The sequence below is a fragment of the Apodemus sylvaticus genome, chromosome 8 (genome assembly GCF_947179515.1).
Source record: "Apodemus sylvaticus chromosome 8, mApoSyl1.1, whole genome shotgun sequence".
NCBI lineage: Eukaryota > Metazoa > Chordata > Mammalia > Rodentia > Muridae > Apodemus > Apodemus sylvaticus.
Window position 1 is genome coordinate 112771420 of NC_067479.1, and position 19953 is coordinate 112791372.

Genomic DNA, 19953 nt, shown 5'->3' on the forward strand with positions numbered 1-19953 from the left:
ACAAATTATTCATTATTTTTAATAATACTTGGTGATTTCCAAAGCATTTTTATTCAGATTGCTTCATTCTCTGTTTTATTCCTAGCTTACAGATGAGAGTCTAAAATTAAATTTCATGTGCACAAATAAAATGTACCATGCCACCTATTTCTCTTGCGTGTAATATGGATGGATAGCTTTAAAGGGAAAGCCCAAGGAGATGTGAATTCTACACGTCCTAGACTAATAGGATTAGTGACAGTTGTTTGTCTTCTGTCAGTTTTTAAGTTTTCGTAGAAAGGCTGGATCAGCATTGTAAACCAGTCACATCAGAGAGACTTGATAATTGAAAGATTCAGTTGATGGGCGGTAGATGGCAGAGTCAGCAGTGGAGGCAAAGCCACTGGATTTCTCTTCTGCCTTTGTATTTAACTCAGAGCCAAAGCCAGGTTCCCTTTTTTGTAGAAGAGATCTTGTAGCTCTTCAGAGAATCTTACTACTGTTAATAAATAAATAAACTGATATGACTGCAGAGCAGAACACACGTGTGCCAGGTCTCTCCCCAGCAGTCAGGAGAACAGGGAGCTCAGTAGAACAGGCACAACTCAGTGGGATTGATGTCAGGGTGAACACTGTTCAATGCTGTACTTTCTGTCTCCAGAAATTAGTCCAGGAAGATGGTTTGACCTGCATGCTTTGCAACTTAATAACATGTAAAATAAATTCCCATTATTCTTTTCCACAAGCCAAATAGTGCTGATTAAAACTATAGATGAGGTCGCGTCAGATAAGAGGGTGTCCTCATTCTAGATAATGTCATTTTACCTTTCTTCCTTAGTTATGTGATAAGTAGAGAACTTTACACGGATGTTCTTTATGGTACTTGAAAGGGACATTTTAATTTCTAGTTATACAATGTACTGATTTTTCCTCTTATCAATACTTGCTTTTATTAATATCTATCATGGGGATTTGCTTTAGAAGACATTAAATGGCCAATGACATTATTCATGTTTTAACAAATATCTTGTGCCCATTACATGCCAGGGATTTCTGCGTACTGTTAGCAGAATGGTAACTCTGATATCAAGCAGTATGTATTCTGTTTAGCGAGACTGGAAAGACAAAAATGACAGCAGCAAAATGAGTGTTTGAAGACAGCTTCCCTGAGGAGTTGGTATTTCAACCCGGGGAGGAGGGGGGGGAGGAGATCTAGTCATTTGAGATCTGGAGGAAAGTGTTTCATGCAGCAGAAGCAGCGAGTGCCGAAGTCCAGGATGGGAGTGGGCTGGCAGAAAGTCTCCAAGAAGGCAGAACAATGTAAAGAAGAAAGGGAGTCTGGATTGAGATTGGAAAAGGGAGACCAGGTCTCCCACGGATTCTACAAGATGTGGGAACAATCGGATTGAACAGTGCACATACATTGTCACCGGAAGACTATTGAAAAGGGTCAAGCTCTAGTTTTGGTTGCTTGGTGGGACTTGAGTCCTACAGGGAGCTACAGAAATTATGTTGTTTTTCATTGGCTAAGTTTAAGAGGTCGGTGAGATAAGGGTTGTGATAGATGGGGCACAGTGGTATCTTTGGAACTGAAATCTGTGTTGGAAGCAGAAGCCAGCAAGGGCTGCTGTGGACAAGGTAGGGGCCTGTGGGGAGTAAAGCAAGGGCTCGGCCGTGCGTGCGTGCGTGCGTGGCACCGGGCTTTAAGGAGCTAGGTGATTGCTTTGAGCTTGGGGTTGCGCCTTCCTTCAGCGTGCCTGTGGGCATTCCCATTTTAGCGGAGGGCACTGACCTGAATGAGAAACTTGGGATGTGTTTTATTTAGCCTGTAGGGAATTCTTAAAGATTGCAGAGGTAGGGAGAAAATGATAAATTTGGGAAGATGATTTATTCTTTTCAGCTCTTTTTGTTTATTTTCTTAGTGTTACTGTTTTGTTGTTATTTTATTCATAAACCTAGTTAGTAATCGAATTATAAAAGTCAGAAAACACAGAAACATGTATATATTTTCCTAGGACTTCTCATATTCTCATCAGTAGCAAGATTTTATTGAAGGGATGTCTAGCCTTCCTGAGACTTGGATGTGGTGGTGGACGTTGTTGATTCCAGCCCTCTAGAGGCAGAGGCCATTCAATCTCTGAGTTTGAGGTCAGCCTGGTACCCTTTCCAGGCTAGACAGGGTACATAGTAAAACCCTGTCTTAAAGAAAAAGAAGCACTTAGATTCGATTCCCAGACCCTCTAAAGGGGGCGGGGAAGAATAGGATTGATTTTTAAAAGTTATTATTATTATTATATAATAAGACTGCAGTCTTAATGAACCAAGTTCCTCCATCTTTTCAGAGGTCCAGCTTGATGGATAAGCTGTTAAGTTGTTATTAGAATCCCCCCCCCCAATCAAAAGAATAATTGCCTGCATATCCACTCGTGAACATTTAGATTTCTTATAAATTTACCTCTTTCAAAACCTGTTGAGGGGCTGGAGAGATGGCTCAGCAGTTAAGAGCGCTGACTGCTCTTCCGAAGGTCCTAAGTTCAAATCCCAGCAACCATGTGGTGGCTCACAACCATTTGTACAGCTACAGTGAATTCATATACATAAAATAAATGAATCTTTAAAAACCTGTTGCTGTATTAATAACATTGTTCTTCTGTATTTTTTTTAAAGCCGCCGATTTTATCTTGTTAGTCCATCGTTATTGATTTAACCAGTTCTCTGTTAGTGAGCAGTGGGCTTCTCAGTGTTTGGTTTCCATGTTCAGTATTTTCAAAGAACCATCATTCTGTGAAACTGTCAGTATTTTAACACATTGCTTTTCTACACGGTGGCTAATCTAGGCTACTCAGTAGGACTTGGCTGTAGTGATTTAATGAGTTATTTTGACAGTTCTGATTTGGGTCACTAAAATAACACAAATGTAAATTTTTGACAATATTTGTGCATGCACATTGTTCACAGTACATTTGTGTCAAAATTCATAATTCTTGTTTATTACAACATAATGAAGTCAAAGTGGTAGGAAACTTGTTTGTAAAAATTGATGTTATAAAGATAACATGATAAGCTAATAATTTTAAAAAGTATACGTGTGTGTGTGTGTGTGTGTGTGTGTGTTTATGTAGTCAAAGCTCAGTGACAGTTTTGACCTGCCTACTACATATAGAATTCATTAGCTATTACAAGATAGGCTGTTTTTAAGACTTACAAGGGACATTGTGGAGAAAAGTCTGTGTTGCTGTGCAGTGCCCCTCACCTCACAGTCATCTCTCATGGCCAGTTTGTTGACTGTGTAAAATACACCTGCTCTTTCTCGAGCCCTGCTAAGCTGTGGGCTGACGGTGTGACCAGGAGACGGGTGCTTCCTTCCAGGGCCCTGCTTATTACTCCAGCCTCGAGGGAACCGCTCACTGCTCGGGAGGGAGGGAGGGAGGGAGGGAGGGAGGGAGGGAGGGAGGGAGGGAGGGAGGAAGGAAGGAAGGAAGGAAGGAAGGAAGGAAGGAAGGAAGGAAGGAAGGAAGCTCTGTCTCCCAAGCTGCTCCTCAGGACTGTGCACTGTGTTAAGGTGTGTTATTGCATCTTAAGAGAGCACTTTTTTACAAGAACCTAAATATTTTTACATATTTTTCACCTTGTATATTTGAAAGCTGGGGGGGGTGGTGGTGGTGGTGGTGGTGGTGGTAGTAGTAGTAGTTATTATATCAACTTAAAGAGTAAAATAAGTTCAAGGCCTTTGAGATAGCTCAGCAAGTAAAACAAGCTCTTATCTGTAAGTCTTATCACATGATTTTGTACTCTGGAACCCATGTTTGAAGAAGAGCTTTGATTGACAGAAGCTGTCCTCTGCCCTCTACACATGCACCCACAAAGAATAAATAGAACTTTTAGCTAAGATACAACCAGTGAGTTCCTAGTCATACAAGATGGAAGGCCTGACATGTACTGTCTTTGGAGTTAAAAATAAAATGTAGGGGGTGTGCTGCCACAGCAGGTGTGCTGAAGAAGACCTCTGGCTTGGTGGGTTGGCTGTGCGGGGCTCCACAGAGAGGCTATCAAGACTCTATACAGACATTCTTGATCTTCTGAAGCACTTCCCAAAATACGCGACCTATAGGAAGTAGGTTCACAGATCACCAGTGAGAAACTGGATATGGTCAAAGTGGAACCAGATGTTAAAAAATTAGAAGACTTGCTTCAGGGTGGTAAAGTAGAAGAGGTGATTCTTCAGGCTGAAAATAAACTTAGTCTGGAAGAAAAATGTTGCAGTGGAAGCCACGGGACCCATTGGTGGAAGAGATTCCTTCTGACCGACCAGTGGAAGAGGCCGAGTGGTCACAGAAGCTGGATGTGAATTAAATGTGCAATTAAATGTTCTGTGATGCTAAAAACGAACTAGAGTAAAATTAGTTTTCATTGCTTCTTGTAATTGCTATGCTAATATTAACGATTTAAAGATTTATAGTGAGCTTTAGAAAGTTAACCAGTTTGCCAGAGTTGCAAATGGACCTCTTTGTCTTGTGATTCTGATGTGTTGCTTTGTGTACCTGTTTCCATAAAGTGCGTCAACAGAAGAAAGTGAAGCTGTGTAACGGCAGCAGCAGAGTCCATGCTCTCAGCCTTTTTCAGTTCCCTTTATAGAGAGAGGATTTTTAAAATGATCGCATTTTAATGTCTTTCTTTTGTATATGTTTGTGTTGGGTGCATGTGTGCCACAGTACTTGTGGAGTCTGGAAATAGCTTGCGGGAGTGGGCTTTCTCCATCTTCAGTGCGGGCTTCACAGATGCAGTTTAGGCTGTCGGCTTGGCAGGTACTGCTGAGGGATCTTGCCAGCCCATACATTTTTTTTTTTTAATACTTGAAATTGTTAAACAACCTTTAGAAAAGGCATTTTGTTGAGTGTATTAAATACATAAACTCAGCTGGGAAGAGTGATGCACACCTGTAATCCCAACACCCAGGAGGCAGCACAGGAGGATTATCCAAAGTAAAAGTCTGGGAAAGATACATCATGAGTTCAAGGGCTATCTGGGATGCAGAGTGAGACCCAGTCTCAAAAGGAGCATGTTACATTTTTATGAAAATAAGCAAAGTGAAAGCATCCCAAACATGCTGTTTATAATTCAGTTTTTTTTTCCTCCTTTCCTGACTTCTCTAACTGCATAATAGTCCATCCTAACCTGTAAGCTAACCAAGAACTTAATATTCATGTGTCTGTTTTCTCATTGAGAACTTGGAGTCTTGTAAATAGGCTCGTTAGTAACAAAGTTACAAAGTGCTCATGTTATACGCATTTCAGTCCCCACTAATTTTTTGTTTGTTTGTTTGTTTTTTGGATTTGGTTTTTCGAGACAGGGTTTCTTTGTATAGCCCTGGCTGTCCTGGAACTCACTCTGTAGACCAGGCTGGCCTAGAACTCAGAAATCCGCCTGCCTCTGCCTCCTAGAGTGCTGGGATTACAGGCGTGCGCCACCTCCGCCCGGCTCCCGCTACTCTTAAAGAATAGCGGCGCTGCAGCTTCCGTGGCCTGTGATGGGCTTCCGTAGTATTTTTTGCCTTTGACCCATTTGAACACTCTTGGGCACATGTCTAAGTAGTGATGGCGCATTGTGTGAGAGTCTCAGGAAGTATTTCTGGGTCAGAATCAGTAGTCATTGCTTTGATGCTATCTACTAGATAGATTTACAAAAGGATGGTGGTCCATTGTGTTTGTTGCTACTAGAGTACATAATATTAACACTACCAGAGGGGACACACACACACACACACACACACAGAGTCACACATACAAGTATAATTATATTTTCAGTTTGAAGACAATTTCTCAACCCATAATGCTTTGTTGGTACAAGTACATCAGAATACATTCTAAGGCTAGGTAGTATTTAATCATAAAGGCAAAGAATTTTAAAGTGAGTGATTTTAAAATACTCAAGCAATTCAAAGTAATTTTTTAGCATTGTAGGGAATTTCTGTGCATTCTGTATAGCTTTTACCTTGGGTAGGAAAGTGGGTTCGTTCAGTCTAGGATTTGTCCCTGCAGAGTATGTAGCCAGCCTTTTAAGGAGGGAGTGAGCGTTCAGCAAGATTAATTGCAAGGCCAGGGAAATTTGTCACCATCTTTCTTGTCTTGGCATCCTCTTTTCATTTGGTGTAATTGATTATCTCTTAATAGTGTTCATGTTTGTCTGTCAATTGATAACAGAGCCTGGGGATCAGACAGTGGCTCACACACACACCTTGGGTAGTGTATTGTCTGTCTGCCTTACATTCATGAAGTGTGTGATTTGGCCCTGAAAAGCCATCCCTTGAAAGATCAGAAGAGGTAAACCAGAGCAAAGCTACTGTGTAGGATTAGCCCCTAAGGTGAAGAATTATCTCACATAAACCTCATTTCCCACCTCTCCTAATGAGCATTGCATAATAGCATAGCTCTGCTTCTTGGTGAAGCTAACCTGATTCTAAGATAGCAGCCTTTGAGGCCCTCAGCTGAATGAATTGCTTGGTATTTCCAAGTTTGAAAATACTTTCTTTCAAGTGTTCCTTGGCAGCAGCTAAGGAATGTTAAAGCTGCCTTAAGTGCCAATTAAGGCCAATTATAACCTGCCTGGCCTGCTGAGAAGGTGGAGCTGGTGGAGGCCTGTGCTCTTGTAAGAGAACTGCCTGCTGCCAGCGATGGGAGAATAGTATGTCATAACTGCCAACAGCTTGCTTGTTGTCCTGCAGAACACAGGATAACACTTGCGCTGTTTAGGAACTCCCAAGGTCTGTGGAGGACAGACTAATCTATGTCTTGCATGTTACTCTTCTCTTCCATGCCTTCAAAAGCTGTCTTATCACCTTGCTTGTAATCAGCGATCGAGAAGACTTCCTGAGTGCCTCACTGTGTACTCGGTACTATAGTGCACACAGTGTTTGATTTACTCTCTGCTGTAGGAGCAGGCATGATGCTAGGTGAATCCAGATCCTTTCCCTTGAATTGACCCTGTTCAGACTGGTCTCTGTGCCCTTAGCCCAGTCTTTACTGCCCTTTGGCTGCTATGAGTGCTGGTTCCTGGGGAGGGGCTGCTCTGACTCTTAGCTGAAGTAGAATGGTAACGTGTATGTGTATGTGTATGTGTGTGTCCTTGTAAGTATGGCAGTTACAGAATTTTTGGTCTGTAAGGATGTTATTTACTTTAATTAAAATGATAGTTTCATCTTTTTTTTATTCGATATATTTTTTATTTACATTTCAAATGATTTCCACTTTCCTGTCTCCCCACTCCCAAAAGTCCCATAAGCCCTCTTCCCTCCCCCTGTTCCCTCATCCTCCCCTTCCCATTTCCCTGTTCTGGTTTTGCCCTATACTGCTACACTGAGTCTTTCCAGAACCAGGGGCTACTCCTCTGTTCTTCTTGGACATCATTTGATATGTGGATTATGTCTTGGATATTACAATTTTCTAGGCTAATATTCACTTATTAGTGAGTGCATACCATAATTGATCTTTTGAGACTGGATTACCTCAGTATGATGTTCTCCAGCTCCATCCATTTGTCTAACAAATTCATGAATTCATTGTTTCTAATGGCTGAATGGTACTCCATTGTGTATATATACCACATTTTTTTTATATCCATCCCTCCGTTGAGGGACACCTGGGTTCTTTCCAGCTTCTGGCTATTATAAATAGTGCTGCTATGAACATAGTGGAGGACGTATCCTTATTATATGCTGGAGAATCCTCTGGGTATATGCCCAGGAGTGGTATAGCAGGGTCCTCCAGAAGTGATGTGCCCAGTTTTCTGAGGAACCGCCAGACTGATTTCCAGAGTGGTTGTACCAATTTGTATTCCCACCAACAGTGGAGGAGTGTTCCTCTTTCTTCACATCCTCGCCAACACCTCCAGTCTCCTGAGCTTTTAACCTTAGCCATTTTGACTGGTGTAAGGTGAAATCTCAGGGTTGTTTTGATTTGCATTTCCCTAATGACTAATGATGTTGAGCATTTTTTTTAAGATGCTTCTCAGCCATCTGAAGTTCTTCAGGTGAAAATTCTTTGTTTAGCTCTGTACCCCATTTTTTAATAGGGTTATTTGGTTTTCTGGGGTCTAACTTCTTGAGTTCTTTGTATAAATTGGATGTTAGCCCTCTGCCAGATGTAGGGTTGGTGAAGATCTTTTCCCAATTTGTTGGTTGCTGATTTGTCCTTTTGATGGTGTCCTTTGTCTTACAGAAACTTTGTAATTTTATGAGGTCCCATTTGTCAATTCTTGATCTTAGAGCATAAGCTATTGGTGTTCTGTTCAGGAACTTTCCCCCTGTACTGATGTCCTCAGAGAGGTCAGCATGCAGAAGAATGCAAATTGATCCATCCTCATCTCCTTGTACTAAGCTCAACTCCAAAAGGATCAAGGACCTCCACATAAAGCCAGACACACTGAAGCTAATAGAATAGTTTCATCTTTTTAATAAGGTGCCTTAATTATTTCATAAGAAGAAAATCAACAACACAAAGTACCCAAGAAGCTTTTCGAACAATGTGGGGAGTGATGTCAGCGGTAGTGATGCTTTCCAGGAAGAGCAGCACTAGGATTGGCTGAAGGAGAATTTCCTTCAGAGCACTGAGAAGTAGTGTGGAAGCTTTAGTGCGAACTTGATTCTTAGTTTTTCTCTTCATGTACAGCTTGTCAGTATATAAAATTATGTTCTCAGTCTTCACTATCCCTCCTGCTTTCTCTAACATAGTAAAAGAACAAACTCAAGTTATTTCTCTTAGTCACGAACATGTGTGCATCCCAGCTGCCCTGAAGGCTGAAGTAGGAGGTCACAGGTTTCAGGGCTAGCCTCGTCACTAGCAAACTGTCTCAAAATAAAGTTGGCAGTAAGTAGTCTGCAGGGACCTTCCATAGCCATGCACAGTGCCTCAGCCCCAGAGCAGTCATAGACTGCCTGCTTTCAAGAGGTTTTTTTCTTTTCTTACTAGCACTGTTACCATATACAGAAGGGGACATTAGAAAGGTGTACACACACACACACACACACACACACACACACACACACACACACACACAAGTGGACAATGGCTGTTTTTAAATTGTTCATGTTTTCCCAGATATTAGCAAGACACAAATTAAATCTACTTTGAGATACCATTACCTCTCCCCCCGCCAGAGTGGCTATCATCAGTAATTCTCAACAAATGCTGAAGGGTATTTGGAAAGTGTTGGTGAGTGTGCAGATAGCATGGTAAAAGTCAGTTTGGGGATTTTGAAAGAAAAGGAAAGAGAGAAGAAATGAGAGAGAGAGAGAGAGAGAGAGAGAGAGAGAGAGAGAGAGAGAGAGAGAGAGAAAGAAGAAAGAGAAGAAAAGAACAAGAACCACCCTGTGACCGCTGTTTTACTCATGACTTTGGTTAAATAGTGGGTTCCCTCTCCCTCTCTCCCTCTCTCCCTCTCCGCCTCTACCCTTCCCTCTCCCTCTGCCTCTACCCCTCCCTCTACCCCTCCCTCTCCTCCCTCTTCCTCTCCCCTCCCTCCTTCTCCTCTTCCCCTCCCTCCCCTCCCTCTCCCCCTCCTTCTCTCTCTCTCTCTCTCCCTCCCTCTTCTCCTCCCCTTCCCCCTCCCCTCCCTCTCCCTCTTCCCTCCCCCTCCATCTCCTTCTCCCTCTCCCCTCCCCTCTCCCCTCCCCTTCCCTGTCCCCTCCCCTTTCCTGTCCCCTCCCCCTCCCTCTCCCCTCCCCTCCCCTCCCTCTCCCCCTCCCCTTTTCCTCCTCCCTCTCCCCCTCCCCCTTCCCCTCCCACACTCTTTCCCTTTCTCTCTTTCCCCCCTTTCACTTTTGCTCTTTTGCTCACTCCCACACATTTTCTCTCTCTCTCTCTCTCTCTCTCTCTCTCTCTCTCTCTCTCTCACACACACACACACATACACACACACACACTCACCCAGTCATACAGGAATTATGTTACCTTTCCCCCTCTTTTCACATTTAAAAAGAGCTTATTCTGATGTACCAAGGTTCTGAGCCATTGTTACCTTAAAGTTCTGATCCGCTGCAGTCTATCAAATGTCTCTGTAACAGTAGGGTTTGTAGTTGGCAAAGAGGGAGTCGGCAGTTGTGTGGAGATTGCCGCGGTGCTCAGATTGGAGCAGCTGAGCCAGCATCACTTGCTTATAAGAATCCACAGAAGGCAGTTTTATTAGGAGAAGAAGAATGTGGTAAACACTTTCAATCCCTGCACAACAGGAGACAAGGGCAGGTAGATCTTTGAGTTCAAGGCCTGCCTGATCTACAGAGTGAGTTCCAGCACAGACAGGACTGACTGTACAGAGAAACCTTGTCTTGAAAAATGAGAAAGGAAGAAAGGAAGCAAAGAAGGAAGGAAGTAAAAGGAAAGAAAGAAAAGAGTATAGGAATTCTCTGTGTCGGCTCCAAGGATTGGACACCCAACCAGACAGTAAGTGTACGGTATTGTGCAGATTTTGAAAATAAGTATCGAAAATGGATCCAGATTATTGTTACTTGATTTAGGAAAGAAAAGTTTGCTTAATAGGCTGACCCTTAGTGAGTTTAGCTAGTATAGGGGAAAGGCTACTGATACTTATAGAAATATCATAATTATACAGGTTTTATAATTAGGCCTGTGCTTTTTTAAAAAAATGAATCCCAGCAGTTACATTGCTACTCTAATGTTAGTCAGATAACGATATTGTTGAGCAGTTCACATTTTAGCAGACTACATTTATAAATTCCATCTTCAGTTCTGACAGATTGTGTTTCCTTTCATGTGGAGCTGTGAATCTCAACCTGTGGTTCTGGAGGACCCCTCACAGGGGCCACATATCAGATATTTTGCATATCAGATACTTACATTATAATTCAGCAGTAGCAAAATTGTAGTTATAAGTAGCAACAGAATTTTTATTTTATTATTATTTAGTTTAACTTATTTATTGTTGGGGAAGTCACCACAACATGAGGAAAGGAAGGTTGAGAATCACTGATACAGAGGAATTAATTTATACCAGCTGACATGCCTTCTATGACCATATTAGATGAAATTAGACTCCACCCCTGTTTTCTCTTGATCTGCCAGGACCTTTGTAATTCAAGTGGTTTTTACAGTAGTAGCAACTGTTACATAAGCCCAGGCATGGAGCGTATTTGGAGTTGGTGGGCAGCCCCACATCATGACGCAGGTTTGCACTGAAGCACAGTGATGAAGAGACGGCAGCCAGAAGCCTCTTCAGAGCAGCTTTCCTCTGCGTGGAGCCCAGAGCTCACACACTCACACGCGGGTGAGTGTTTCCTGGTAGTCTTCACAAGCTGGGCTTGGCCAGGGACTTGGCTCTGAGTAAACTTGTAGAAGACTCTGCTCACTAGCATAGAGCTGGACTGAATCTGGAAGAGTTTATGGAAGTGTCTGGCTCTTCCTTCTGGCATTTGTCCTGTTCTGCTAACAGGCTTGGAGGGGAGGACCTGCTGCTCAAGTGCTGCAGGGAGGGGGCTGTGCACGCTGGGGATCAGTGCTAATCTCAGCCAGAGGGATTAACTGCTGCAGGCCATCTGCAGGGGCCATTCTGAAATGTCATCTGAGTGATCGGGCCAAAGTTCAAATGCAGGCAGGAGTTGAGTTTGCTATTAACTCTTGGAAAATGCTGAAGTTTGCACCAAAAAAACAGCTCTAGGATTTCAAAACACTGAGAAAGCACTGGGTACTCCCCTCCAAAAATGGAAGCGTCTGTAACACCCTCTGTTTTGTTTTTTAATCTAGTGGTGAGTGAGGTTTCATGACAGACAGCTCACAGTGTTTCCTGTAGAATGTGTTTGAAAGCTGTTTTGTCCGGTACTTCAAATCCACAGTAAATTTCAAACAGAACACTGTGTGAAGAACAACTTCAAAATACAAACAGCACCCTTGGGAAGTCATTCAGCAGCTAAAGTGGAGTGAATAAAACCAGGGTTTCTGAATCCAGCTTTTTTCAGTTATGTTGTTAGAGCACCAACAGAACTCTACTAATTATTTATCTTGTTCCTTCTGTCTCTGGGCCAGGAAGATGATGAGCACAAGTTCTTTGGTTTTTCCTGGGCTCAAATTTCTTCAAATAAAGAGCTTGATTGGGCAGTTTCAGTTCAGGTTAAAACAGTTCCCCAGTTATAGGACTTTAAATCTAAGCAGATATTGAAACTTTAATCTAAATGCTGTTGATGTGATGTGTCCAACCCTGCCAGCGTTAGCATGCACTGTGACCTCTGGTTTCCTTTGCTGTCCCGGTGCCGGTGCCTTCACTGCGGAAGCACCCAGCCTCAGTCCCGGCCGATGGATGTGGAGGTGGGGGTCTCTTAAGTAGTGTCTCTTAACTGAGGGTTTGCTGTTGCTATTTTGTGATTTGTTAGGTTTTGCTGTCCTTTGTACAGAATAAGGTGAAATACTAAGGACTGGAGATTCTTGAGACAGACTGAGCACAGCACTCAGCAGGTGCTCAGTCTAAGGAGTCTCAGTCCCTTACTCTTGGAGTTGAGCCTCATCCTTGATCTGGAAGATGAGACTTACACAGAAGTTTCATCTTGAAAAAGCAATAAAAATGTTCTCAATCAGCCTGATCTACAGAACAAGTTTAAGATAACCAGGGCTACACAGAAAAACCCTGTCCTCAAAAAACAAAAAAGTAAAAAGGAATAAAAACAAATCATCTTAAGTAATTAACAAGGTTACCAGGTTTTTTTTTTTTCCTAAATGTTCTTTTTATTTGTGGATATAAAACTTATATGTTATAGCAAAGTAGCCTGAAGTTGCTGATGCAGCCCACAGTAGCCTGCAACGCGATGATGAATCTTTGACCTCAGCTTCCTGAATGTAGTGATTACAGATGTAAATCTCCTGGCTAATTTGCTTATTTTAATTTTGTATTTTTTTAAACACACACACACACACACACACAGGAATGAGTGTTCTTTTTTCACACACTTGAGGGCATGGGATGGTCATGAGCCACCATGTGGTGACTAGAATTTGAACTTATAACTTCTGGAAGAGCATTCAGTCCTCTGAACCACTGAGCCATCTCCAGCCCCTTAGTTTTATATTTCAATCATAGCTACATAATAAGTTGAAATTTTAATGACAACTAAAATTTTAATGTCAAACTGATGAATTTATAGACTGATCACTCCCCCCCCCCCACACACACACACAGTTGTACCTAAAGACTGATGGATTTGGGAGTTTCACCTTTATTTATTTATTTTTCCTTTTCTTGTCATTGATACTGGAGGAGTAGGAATACATCAAAGGAGTAATGTCATAGAAGTCTGTTTGATGAAAGAGGTCAGTTACTCTAGTCACAGTGATGGTCTGTCAGTATCCTTCCCATAGCACCTAGGTTCCAGAGGATGGGAGAGAGAGAGAGAGAGAGAGAGAGAGAGAGAGAGAGAGAGAGAGAGAGAGAGAGAGAGAGAGAGAGAGAGAGAGAGAGAGAGAGAGAGCGCGCAGTCCTGTGACGCTTGGCAAATGGATGCATCAGGCAGCTTGTTCTTCATGGATTGGCAGTGGATGCAATCAAGTGGCGGCTAAAGCATCACAACAATTGGGTTCTTTTCAGAGCTGTACGGCAGTTTCTTCCCAGAAGGCTCTCTCCCTTGTGTCATGTGTCTGAGGAGACAGTAAACCTCAAGAAGTCTGTGAGTCTATGCCAGGATTGCAGAAGTGCCCATAGAATGCCTTCAGGAGACCAGATGGCCATGTTCATTCTGTTTTCCTTCTGAAAAGGTGTCATGGCAGTGACAGTGAGGAAGGGGTGCTAACACTGCCCGCTCCTTCTGTCATTTGCAGTGCGTACTGGGTACCTATTACAAGTGTTTTCACAGTGCTTCAGAGAGGTACCAGGTAAGCAGGCAAAGCCGGCGTGCCCACAGATGGTCTGTAAGCTTTTGTATTTCTCACAGACTTAAAGGCAGTTAAAGGACAGTCCTCTTTAAGCATTCCTGGCAGGAGGATTGCTGGAGGTTGCCATATTCCTTCTCCTTTCTTAGCAACATTATTTACAGTCCATTCACGCTTGTCCCTTCCCCCACCAGTGGAGTCATTCTCCCTTGTAATCTGCCCTTTGTGGTCTGTTCTCTTTCACGCAGCAGAGTCAATGGTGTGCTGCAGTGGAAGCCCTGTCCAGAGAGGTGGAAATCTGGGCCAAGAGGCCCAGAGGCTTTAGTGAGGCCTTTGTTTTCCTCATAAAGCACTGACTTGAGAAGCTTGATAATTTGGTTATAGACCTTTGGTGAAAAGTTGTTTCAAGTAGCCCAAGTGCTGAAAATGACTCTCCTGCTGCACTTTCCTCTGATGTTTTAATTTTAAAAGTGCCCCTACATTAGAGGAGAGGAAAATGCTTTGGCAGAGGTAGCAGTTGGAGACTAATTTGTTAGGGCAGCCAGTATTGAAATCATCCCTTTCATTTAAATCTCTCTAGTGGAAATGATGCCAAGTGCTTTGTGTAAAGAGTTTTCTCTCTGTGTTCTCCAGTACTATTTGTAACCCACCTAAACGCACTCTGAAGCTGCCTCCAGCCCTGGCTCTGGGGAACTTCTTTGATGCACTGCATGCCAGAGGTCAGCTCTGGATTCCCCAGGTTGAGATTTGAATTTTTTGGGGACAGTGCCCCCAGCTGGCTTCTTTTTCAGCAGTTACACTCCATCATTCCTTCTTTGGAGCATCTCGGGTGCCAGAGCCTAGAGAAACAGAGTTAGAGAGAATGCAGATTGAGAGCTGAAGTGACCCTGTGCTAGCAATGGCTGCAATCAGCTGTGCTCCCTTCAGATGCATGGGAGTGCTTCTGAAAGAAGATGGCGGGAACAGGAAACAGCCAGTACCTGTGAAAGGGATGAGCCACTGTTAAATAGAAACATACCTGTGTGGTCAGTCCATGCTGAGAGTTTTCTATGGGCTGCCACGTGGTTTTATTAAAATAAATATGAACTTCTACATTAAACTAACGCCATTGTTTGATAAATACTGCTTGGAACAGTGCTAAAGCAAACATTGTCCTAGTCAGTTGGCACACTTACGTAACAGAATATTGGTAAGTACTAAACCAAGTGGGGACAGCTCTAGGAAGGGCTGAAGCACGACTGCTGTGCACGACAACTTCAGGGAGAAACACTGGTACAGCTCAGAGCTGAGTGTCAGAGTGCTGGGGGCTTGAAAGTGTGATTTACCCCTCTTTGCAGGTCTTTGTCTTGGATATTCCTTGGAGGATATTATCATAATGAAGGGCAGATGATCCAGGTGATGCTTTAGGTGCTGCCTTTGGCAGGCTGAGAGTAAATTGTGACAGTTGGGGGGGGGGGGTAGAGTGCCCCATTAGAAGCACATTGCATTTTTACCTTGGGCATGAGAACAGTGAAGTGAAGTCTGTGAAGGGGCGTCTTAGGAATGAAAGAGAGGTTCTAAACTGAGCTTTCAGTGACATGTGTTGCTGCGTGTTATGTGCCTGGAAGAGTCTGTGTGTGTTTTCATGTACTTGACATGCTGTGAGCAGGTGTAAGGCTGATCATTAAGTCTTTGCATTAACTGAGGATGCTGGTGGGACATTTCTGGAGTGAGACTTTGAGAGAATGGATGAGTGTATACATTTCCTGATGCTGAATACAGCCTGTTTGGTCTTCCCTGGCAGTAGCTGGAAGTGTGAGTTTCATCTAAAGACAGGTTATGGGCTTGGTAACCTTACTAGGTTGAACGTGTACCGTAATTACCTTCTTCCATGTTGTCTCCATATTTTCCTGAGTTTTACTTGAGACTTGTCAGGAAAATAAGCTAACTCTTAAAACTCTAAAACAAAATTGGTTGACTAAACATCTTTGTTGTGGATTTATATCTTTTTGCATGAATGCTATGTCTTCCCTAAGTTGCTGTCTGAAGAGGGCTTAGCACACATGGCTCCTGTCCCCAATTGCAGCAGAGAAGTTCCCCCAGTCCCTCACACAGTCACTACGGCCAAATGCAAGGCTTCAATCTTGACCTCTCCTGGGTCAAGGATACTGTCTGTGGGCCCTGGGCTTCAGGAGGAACCTGTAGCCTCTTCAGCCTCGTAGTCATGGGAGAACTGACTATTAGTCTGTAGTATGCTGTGTAGCTGGGCTATAGTACTCAAGAGATACTATCTTTAATTGTTTCCCATTGATGACCCTTATCAGCCTGGGGAATTTTACTGCTGTGCTGGGAGCTTGATCAGACTGAGATAGCCCCTGAATCCTATTAATGTACTTAGACTCGGCACAGGTTGCTTCTGGCTCTGCTGAGATGTCTCATTGCTTAGTCTCTTGGATGATAAAAGAACAGTAAAACATTTAATCAGATTCAAGAAAAGAACAGTGACCATGAATGGCGGTATATCCCTTGCTGTGTTTTAGATGTGTAAATTTCGGCTAGAACTTTAAGTAGATTTTTTTTTAAAGCTCTGCCTGGATTCCCTGTCTGTCTCTGTGTCCCTGTGTGAGAGTGTGGGGAATCCCTGAGCCATAGCATAAGTGTAGACGTCAGAGACAACCTCAGTGTCTGCTCTCCCGCATCTGCCACTGAGTAAGAGTCAGGCCAACGGCCTCAGAGCTTGTGAAGTTCTCTTGTTTCCTCGTCTGTTGCTGCTGGAGTGCAGGGATTGCAGATGGTGCTACCTCCAGTTTCATGGAGGTTCTGGAGTTCTGAACAAACTCCATGTGGTGGTATCAAGTGCTTTACTCAATTGAGCCCTGGATTTTTTTTTTTTATAAAAGAATATATATTTAATAATCATGTCAACTCTGTTCAGTGTTGTTTAGCATTAAAAACAATTCACAAAATGTAAGGATTTATAAACTACCTCTAAAACTTTTTTTTTAAGAAGCCGTATTCTTTTTTTTTTTTTTTTTTTTGTTTTTCTTTTTTTTTTTTATTATTCGATATAATTCATTTACATTTCAAATGATTTCCCCTTTTCTAGCCCCCCCACTCCCCGAAAGTCCCGCAAGCCCCCTTCTCTTCCCCTGTCCTCCCACCCACCCCTTCCCACTTCCCCGTTCTGGTTTTGCTGAATACTGTTTCACTGAGTCTTTCCAGAACCAGGGGCCAATCCTCCTTTCTTCTTGTACCTCATTTGATGTGTGGATTATGTTTTGGGTATTCCAGTTTTCTAGGTTAATATCCACTTATTAGTGAGTGCATACCATGATTCACCTTTTGAGTCTGGGTTACCTCACTTAGTATGATATTCTCTAGCTCCATCCATTTGCCTAAGAATTTCATGAATTCATTGTTTCTAATGGCTGAATAGTACTCCATTGTGTAGATATACCACATTTTTTGCATCCACTCTTCTGTTGAGGGATACCTGGGTTCTTTCCAGCATCTGGCAATTACAAATAGGGCTGCTATGAACATAGTAGAACATGTATCCTTATTACATGGTGGGGAGTCTTCTGGGTATATGCCCAGGAGTGGTATAGCAGGATCTTCTGGAAGTAAGGTGCCCAGTTTTCGGAGGAACCGCCAGACTGATTTCCAGAGTGGTTGTACCAATTTGCAACCCCACCAGCAGTGGAGGAGTGTTCCTCTTTCTCCACACCCTCTCCAACACCTGCTGTCTCCTGAATTTTTAATCTTAGCCATTCTGACTGGTGTAAGATGAAATCTTAGGGTTGTTTTGATTTGCATTTCCCTAATGACTAATGAAGTTGAGCATTTTTTAAGATGCTTCTCCGCCATCCGAAGTTCTTCAGGTGAGAATTCTTTGTTTAACTCTGTACCCCATTTTTTAATAGGGTTGTTTGGTTTTCTGGAGTCTAACTTCTTGAGTTCTTTATATATATTGGATATTAGCCCTCTATCTGATGTAGGATTGGTGAAGATCTTTTCCCAATTTGTTGGTTGCCGATTTGTCCTCTTGATGGTGTCCTTTGCCTTACAGAAACTTTGTAATTTTATGAGGTCCCATTTGTCAATTCTTGCTCTTAGAGCATACGCTATTGGTGTTCTGTTCAGAAACTTTCTCCCTGTACCGATGTCCTCAAGGGTCTTCCCCAGTTTTTTTTCTATTAGCTTCAGAGTGTCTGGCTTTATGTGGAGGTCCTTGATCCATTTGGATTTGAGCTTAGTACAAGGAGACAAGGATGGATCAATTCGCATTCTTCTGCATGCTGACCTCCAGTTGAACCAGCACCATTTGTTGAAAAGGCTATCTTTTTTCCATTGGATGTTTTCAGCCTCTTTGTCGAGGATCAAGTGGCCATAGGTGTGTGGGTTCATTTCTGGATCTTCAATCCTGTTCCATTGATCCTCCTGTCTGTCACTGTACCAATACCATGCAGTTTTTAACACTATTGCTCTGTAGTATTGCTTGAGGTCAGGGATACTGATTCCCCCAGATTTTCTTTTGTTGCTGAGAATAGTTTTAGCTATCCTGGGTTTTTTGTTGTTCCAGATGAATTTGATAATTGCTCTTTCTAGCTCTGTGAAGAATTGAGTTGGGATTTTGATGGGTATTGCATTGAATCTGTATAGTGCTTTAGGCAAAATGGCCATTTTAACTATATTGATTCTGCCGATCCATGAGCATGGGAGGTTTTCCCATTTTTTGAGGTCTTCTTCCATTTCCTTCTTCAGAGTCTTGAAGTTCTTGTCATACAGATCTTTCACATGTTTGGTAAGAGTCACCCCAAGATACTTTATACTGTTTGTGGCTATTGTGAAGGGGGTCATTTCCCTAATTTCTTTCTCAGCCTGCTTATCCTTTGAGTATAGGAAGGCCACTGATTTGCTTGAGTTGACTTTATAACCTGCCACTTTGCTGAAGTTGTTTATCAGCTGTAGGAGCTCTCTAGTGGAGTTCTTTGGGTCACTTAGGTAGACGATCATGTCGTCTGCAAATAATGATAGTTTGACTTCTTCCTTTCCAATTTGTATCCCTTTGACCTCCTTATGTTGTCGAATTGCCCGAGCTAGTACCTCAAGTACAATATTGAAAAGATAAGGAGAAAGGGGGCAGCCTTGTCTGGTCCCTGATTTCAGTGGGATTGCTTCAAGTTTCTCTCCATTTAGTTTGATGCTGGCTACCGGTTTGCTGTATATTGCTTTTACTATGTTTAGGTATGGGCCTTGAATTCCTGTTCTCTCCAAGACTTTAAGCATGAAGGGATGCTGAATTTTGTCAAATGCTTTTTCAGCATCCAATGAAATGACCATGTGGTTTTGTTCTTTGAGTTTGTTTATGTAGTGGATTGTATTGATGGATTTCCGTATATTGAACCAACCCTGCATTCCTGGGATAAAGCCTACTTGATCATGGTGGATGATCGTTTTGATGTGTTCTTGGATTCGGTTGGCAAGAATTTTATTGAGTATTTTTGCATCGATGTTCATAAGGGAAATTGGTCTGAAGTTCTCTTTCTTTGTTGGATCTTTGTGTGGCTTTGGTATCAGCGTAATTGTGGCTTCGTAGAAGGAATTGGGTAGTGTTCCTTCTGTTTCTATTTTGTGGAATACTTTGAAGAGTATTGGTGTTAACTCTTCTTTGAAGGTCTGGTAGAATTCTGCACTGAAGCCATCTGGTCCTGTGCTTTTTTTGGTTGGAAGACTTTCTATGACTCCTTCTATTTCTTTAGGCATTATGGGACTGTTTAGATGGTCTAGTTGGTCCTGATTTAATTTTGGTATTTGGTATCTGTCAAGGAAATTGTCCATTTCCTCCAGATTCTCCAGTTGTGTTGAGTATAGGCTCTTGTAGTAGGATCTGATGATTTTTTGGATTTCCTCAGTTTCCGTTGTTATATCTCCCTTTTCATTTCTAAGTTTGTTAATTTGGATACTTTCTCTGTGCCCTTTGGTCATTCTGGCTAAGGGTTTATCTATCTTGTTGATTTTCTCAAAGAACCAGCTCCTGGTATTGTTGATTTTTTGTATGGTTCTCTTTGTTTCTACTTGATTGATTTCGGCCCTGAGTTTGATGATTTCCTGCCTTCTACTCCTCCTGGGCGAA

General features: G+C 42.5%; 1 protein-coding gene and 1 pseudogene across 5 annotated transcripts in view; both read left to right on the forward strand.

Moving 5' to 3' along the window:
• Positions 1-19953, forward strand: part of Atxn7 (ataxin 7) — a 159555-nt gene that overhangs the window by 99439 nt on the left and 40163 nt on the right. Inside the window, exon 1 of one of the 5 annotated variants that reach the window (XM_052190352.1) lies at positions 11098-11253. The exons of the other annotated variants lie outside the window; for them this stretch is intronic. Within the exon in view, the coding sequence (XP_052046312.1) occupies positions 11175-11253 (79 nt within the window). The 5' untranslated portion in view covers positions 11098-11174. Of the gene's footprint in view, positions 1-11097; positions 11254-19953 lie in introns of those variants that run through there. 5 annotated transcript variants of the gene reach the window in all.
• On the forward strand, positions 1224-4787 carry LOC127691117 (NADH dehydrogenase [ubiquinone] 1 alpha subcomplex subunit 5-like; annotated as a pseudogene).